Source organism: Erinaceus europaeus, chromosome 12 (assembly GCF_950295315.1).
Source record: "Erinaceus europaeus chromosome 12, mEriEur2.1, whole genome shotgun sequence".
Lineage (NCBI taxonomy): Eukaryota > Metazoa > Chordata > Mammalia > Eulipotyphla > Erinaceidae > Erinaceus > Erinaceus europaeus.
This window is the reverse complement of record NC_080173.1, coordinates 60,451,042-60,457,551: the sequence shown is the minus strand read 5'-3', so window position 1 is coordinate 60,457,551 and position 6,510 is coordinate 60,451,042. Positions and strand designations below refer to the sequence as shown.

Sequence of the window (6,510 nt, the reverse complement as noted above, 5' to 3'; positions counted from 1 at the left end):
ATCCATAAACTACTGCAAAATATATACCTGAAAGCAGAAGTACACTAGAGTTTGCAGTGAGTACCTCCCTAACACTTCCTCTCCACTATTCCAAGCTTTGGGTCCATGATTGCTCAACAATTTGTTTGGCTTCATATATTGACTCTCTTTTCAGTCACCAGGTTCCAGATGCCATCAGGATGCTGGCCAGGCTTCCCTGGATTGAAGACCCAATGTGTCCTGGAGCTCTGCTTCCCCAGAGACCCATCCTACTAGGGAAAGAGAGAGGCAGACTGGGAGTATGGACCGACCAGTCAATGCCCATGTTCAGCGGGGAAGCAATTACAGAAGCCAGACCTTCTACCTTCTGCAACCCACAATGACCCTGGGTCCATGCTCCCAGAGGGATGGAGAATGGAAAAGCTATCAGGGGAGGGGGTGGGATATGGAGACTGGGTGGTGGGAATTGTGTGGAGTTGTACCCCTCCTACCCTATGGTTTTGTTAATTAATCCTTTCTTAAATAATAAAAAAAAAACTTGAACAATGGATTTCAATTCTAACACTCTCCCATCAGAATCTGTACCTAAGTAAAAATGAGTATCTAATAGGAGTAGCCTACTATTCATGTTTCACTCTGATACACGAGAGAACTATTTGTGATGGACTGACAAGGCAACCACCAGATGATTAATGAAGCAGAAAACTTGAGGTCTTGTCAGTGGTACACCTGGTTAAAAGGACAAATTACCACTTGTTCAAGCCTCCATCCTTAACTATGGGACAATGCTTCACATGTGGCAAGGCAGGTCTGCAGGTGTCTTAGTTTTTTCTCTCCCTCGCTTCTCAGTTTCTGACTTACCAACATAGAAAGAAAAATGGCTGCTGACACCAAACCCTAGCGATAACTCTGGTGGCAATAAAAATAAAAAAGTAAAAAGAATAAAGTAAAAAAGCAGACATGTTAGAGGCACAAAACTAGAATATTCCATTGATGAAAGGACATTTTTAATAATCTAGCACAAAATGTTTCTTTGCAATAACAGCAAGATCTCTTGACATTACACAGCTTAGTAAAACAAAGGAACAATCATCTTTTAAGTCAAAACATCTATCAAGTTATAAGCCATACACATAGCACCGATATCAACCTTACACTGCATATGATGCACGTGTCCACAGAGGAGAACAGAATTGTTTGAGGTGCTTGTGATGATATTCCATTCCAGGAACTCGTAATTTTGAAGTGAACATTTTTTTGTGGCAGATGCTTTTCCTAAAAAACACTGTATCATCCAATAAATATTTGACTAACATTCATTTTGTGCTTTTGGGTGACATTAACTGACTTCTTTCTGAGACCTAATAGAAAATATGAAAGCTTTGATGTTTTAGAGCAGGATTCGTCACAAGCCTGGATGCTGTCATAAAATTTTAATTTAAAGCAGAAAACATGCTGATGTATCAGTGATAAGCTTAAAATTTTAAAGACTTTAAACCCCCCAAGCACTTCTTCTCTGTACAACAATGATGAATATATATCTTTGCAATATGATTTTAAAACATGGAATAATCTACCTTTTTTTCTTTGCTATATATAATATATGTCTTCCAAAATACATTGTCAGTATTTATATCTGAAAAATACTGTACAAAAAGAACTTCCTATAATTACTCTGTATAAACATTAAACAATTTAATAATCTCTCCTTTTGGTCTATAGTAAACATTTATATTGATTGGATTAACCACAGTTTGTAACAACACCATCCCCTTCTGAGTTACACCAGTGTCTTTTACATTCATTTTTTCAGAATTCCACTTTATAATAGCATGTACATTCTAAAGCAAACAGAGAATAATAAACATAAGCTCCCAAATCATTAATTTATAAAGCATTCAAAAATGACACCACCAGGAAAAAGGATATTACAGAACATCAACTTATTAACTTAACTGATTTTAAACAGCAAGATATAATTCACAAAATATATATATTACAAAAATAAGGGAAACTGAATCTTAATTGAATTGTTTGACTATCAAGAGGGATACGGAAAACTTTATCTAGAAAAAGTGCAAGATGGGCATAGGAAAGGGAAGAAACAAAACCAATCATATCAATGTCCAAAACTGTTCCGAGATGCATTTTTTATTGTATACTGATAAATTAGCCCCTCCTTCTTAGATCTGTCAGTTCCCTCTACTTCTCTGTCCTGGGGATGTTCTGAGCATGCTCAAATGCATTGCTTTAATTTTTGCTTTTTAAAAGACGGTGAAATTCTTGGGTAAGGAAAATATCCTACGTCCACTAGTAATACTCAGGCAGCATGCTCTAGCGTACAATAGGATTATTGCTTTAGGTACAGACAGTGCAAAAAACACACTCTGTGTTCTATAACAGTACTCTTACTTATCTGTGGTTGGTGGAATTAAAAGGAAACTTAGTGAACAGCAGTAAGTAAATATGGGACCTAACAAATCTAAACAGCACTTTTAAATTTGAAGACGATTATCACCAGAACTGAAAATATGAGGAAAGCAACCTATAACTGAATAGAGCTGCAGTGTAGTGATAAGTTATCTTGTGCACCTAATTACCACGGTAACTTACAGGTTAAAACAGAAACAAGAGTTCGTAGTTGAAAACAGATCTACTATGTTATAAGGGTCCTTGTTAGTGAACCTAAGATGAGGGTCCTGGAAGAGTACAAAGAACCAACACGAAGCAACATTCAAAGGGTAGGAGTAGGGGGTGGGGGTGGGGGGAGAAACCCATAGAAGGTCTCCATAGTCCAGTAAAAACATGGCACCTTTCTTTATAGGGACTAAAAGATGAAAGATCGGTCTTAAAATGGTAAGTGCAAGGAATGCACCTACACACACACATACTGCAGACCATACACATGAGCACAAGCACATGTACACACACACACACACACACACACACAGACACACACACACACACAGACACACACACACACACACACACAGACACACACACACACACACACACACACCAAAATGTGAGTCAGTTGTGTTTATGCCTCTGGTAAAGTGCTGATGTCAGAAAGGTTGGTTCAGGTGTGGTGCTATCAGACAGGAAACAAGCTGTCCATCTATTCAAAAGCCAGCCCACAAAAATGCCAGCTTACAGTGGCCCGTGCCTGGCCTCATACTTGGCAAGTATGTTCTTGCATTTGCCCAGCTCCTTCCGCAAGTCAGCCACCTCCTGGCGGAGGGCGGAGTTCTCCTTCTCCAGGAACGAGGCCCGGATGGCAATCTGATTCTCCTTCAGCCTCCGGGCATCGCGGGAGCGCTTAGCCGCCATGTTGTTCTTTCTGCGCCTTGCCCAGTACTTGTCATCCTGCTCATTTGTTACAGGAGGAAACAGAAACAAGATATTAGATTTCAGCAAAACCCAAATGTCAGCCAGGGGTGGTGGCCCACATCAAGCCCTAGCCCACGTCTCTATCATCTCTATCCTTTGCAAGTTGTGCATGTCTGAGAAAGTAGTCTGTCAGAGATTCCTTCCTGAAGTGAGGATTGACCTGTCACAATACAACCCTACCTTCTGTGCCCAGGAGAGGGAAGGATCAGAGGCTGAATGTTAATGAACGTTTACTGAACACCCTGAGTAATATTTTAAAGCTCTTGGTTCTTTCTGCTGGAAATTTTATTTTATCAACCCTTTAATCCCATGGGCATTCATATGTTTTTGAATAAATTGAACACCACATTGTTGGAAGGTGGCTTGGTAAATCTATGAACTATTTTTAAGATTTTATAACTGCTGTAACTTTTAAAGTCCTTTTTTAAAAATATTTATTCCCTATTGTTGCCCTTGTTGTGTTTAATTGTTGTAGTTATTATTTTTGTCATCGTCGATGGATAGGACAGAGAGAAATGGAGAGATGAGGGGAAGACAGAGAGGGGGAGAGAAAGATAGGCACCTGCAGACCTGCTTCACCCTTGTGAAGCGACTCCCCTGCAGGTGGGGAGCAGAGGGCTCAAACCTAGATCCTTATACCGGTCCTTGAGCTTTGCGCCACATGCACTTAACCCACTGCGCTACCACCCGGCTCCCTAAAGTTATTTATTTATATGAAACAGTGTTTACAAAACAGTGAGAGAGGCATACATTAGTGGAGGAGATCAAGCCTAGGGCCCCACACATGCAAGCTCTGTAAGCTACTCTGTCCCAGGCCCTCTATCAACTATTTAAATGGATACAATTGATTTAACAACTCCAACTCTGCTAAACATTTGTTCATCCTCTAGCAATCTTCATGCATATGTACCAGCACAGGCACATTTCAATGGCGGCATTACAAAAGAAAATTATGGGGCACATTATCAATAGATTTAATAACTACATTGAGATGAAATCATACAAAAGAATACTATGCTGCTGTTAAATATAGTGATACAACTGAACCAAAAAGATGTTTATGAAATGCCACTGTGTGGGTAGAAACAATAGCGATTTGCAGATAAATATTTATGGCTGCATCTCACTTTGGTTAAAAAATGTAATACTGGAGAGTTGGGCGGTAGCGCTGCAAGTTAAGTGCATGTGGTGCAAAGCACAGGGATGAGCCTAAGGATCCCTGTGTCGAGCCCCCAGCTCCCCACCTGCAGGGTAGTCGCTTCACAGATGGTGAAGCAGGTCTGCAGGTGTCTGTCTTCCTCTCCCCCTCTTGGTCTTCCCCTCCTCTCTCCATTTCTCTCTGTCCTATCCAACACTGATGACAATAATAATTACTACAACAATAAAACAACAAGAGCAACAAAAGGGAATAAATATAATGAAATAAAAAATTTTTTAAATGTAATACTATCTATTCATAGAATGATACCCAGAAGGATTTACACCAAGCTATTAAAATCAGTGCTTTAGAAGAGAGATTGAAGGAGGGAATCTAAAGAGAAAAGTAGTATCTTTTTTTATATCCTTTATATGGATAATTAAAACTAAACAAAAAACTCCACCTGCTACTAATAAATATATTTATGTTGATAGCTATAATTTAAATGATTTTCTCTAACTTCCCATTTAGATGCTTTCTAGACCCTAATCGAGTAATATTTAACTGAGGTCAATGTGAAAGCAGTTCCTCCTTCCACCTCCTAGCTCTGCTCCCCTTACCAAGAGAAAGGAAAACATTGTGAGGAAGACAAAGAAGTGTGAAAAATTTCTTTTAGATCTTGCCAATTCATCTGGAGAATTTTGCAACTCTTCTCCCTACCCCCACCCCCAACTTGCAGCAATAAATTCTTCCAGCCCTGCAAGGTTAATACCTGCAGTTACATATCCCCCAGAAGAAGTGGGTGAGACCAGCTTTTATCCTCCCCCAGGACTCCAAGTGACAGGTGGTAAATTAGGAGGAGATGACATGGATGGGGGGGTCTAAGGTTGCTAGGAAGGCCCACGGTTAGTGGTCCTATTCCCCTCTGCAGACATTTGCCCTGTACAAGAGCAAAGAAGAGTGTGCACTTTCAGTCTGGCTGCCATTCATCAGCTAGTACTACTTTTTATAAAGTATATCTGGCTTCCTGTGCATTTGATAACATTTAACAAAGAAAAAAACAGATGTTCATTTTATCTGGAACCAGAATCCATCCTAGGCTGTCTACTGAGAAACAGCTAGATAACTAAATTTGGGGCAGATGTGCAAGGTCTGTTGGGGAAACTTGCTGTTGATGCTACAAAATGGAGCCGGGAGATAAAGGAAGGGCAGAGTCTATATAGGCAGCCCAAGAGAAGGGCTGGGAAAAGCAAGGGGAGTAAAGTGTGCTCATTTCCTAGATTCACCTGTTCATCTACACGTCCAGATGAGCCAGAAAGTGTGGAATTGAGACCATCTTAGGTAGGAGGATTGCTGGGAATAAGAGAGGAGCAAAGGATCCAGAAGGTAGGAAGGAAGGGGTGATAGATGGATATAGGAAAGAAAGAAAAAAAAAGCTTACTTGAGAAAGGTTAAAGAGGGGAATTTAGGATATTTAGTGGGGCTGGTAAATTTGTCACTAAATCCCCTGTGCCCTTCTCTATCTAAGGTGCAGATGTTATCTAGCTACTGCTCAATCTTTCCCCATCTCTTTCCAAGGGCCTCTAATTTGACAAAACCTCACCACTGTTTTCTTTTCTTTTCTTTTTCTTTTCTTTCTTTCCTTCCTTCTCTCTCTCTATCTCTCTATCTCGCTCTCTCTTCTTTCGCCCTCAGGGTTATTGCTGGGGCTCAGTGCCTGCACTATGAATCCACAGCTCCTGGAGGCCATTTTCCCCATTTTGTTGCCCTTGTTGCTCTTACTGTTATTACTGTTACTGGATAGGACAGAGAGAAATCGAGAGAGGAGGGGAAGATGGTTGGGGGGAACCTGCAGACCTGCTTCACTGCTTGTGAAGCGACCCTCCTGCAGGTGGGGAGACGGGGGCTCAAACTGGGATTCTTACACTGGTCCTTGCACTTTGTACCATGCCATATGCACTTAACCAATCTATTTGCTTATCCAATGCTGGGGGCCAGAAACA

The 6,510-nt window shown here is 40.7% G+C and overlaps 1 protein-coding gene across 4 annotated transcripts in view; it reads right to left on the bottom strand.

Annotated features, from left to right (window-relative positions):
- Positions 1-964: 964 nt before the first annotated feature.
- The window catches only part of HLF (HLF transcription factor, PAR bZIP family member), an 81,586-nt gene continuing 76,040 nt past the window's right edge, over positions 965-6,510 (bottom strand). For 3 of the 4 annotated variants that reach the window (XM_016191829.2, XM_060203772.1, XM_060203774.1), the window contains exon 4: positions 965-3,348. In XM_016191829.2, the coding sequence (XP_016047315.1) occupies positions 3,130-3,348 (219 nt within the window). In that variant the 3' untranslated portion in view covers positions 965-3,129. The remainder of the gene's footprint in view (positions 3,349-6,510) is intronic. The other variant, XM_007531410.3, reaches the window with a different exon arrangement.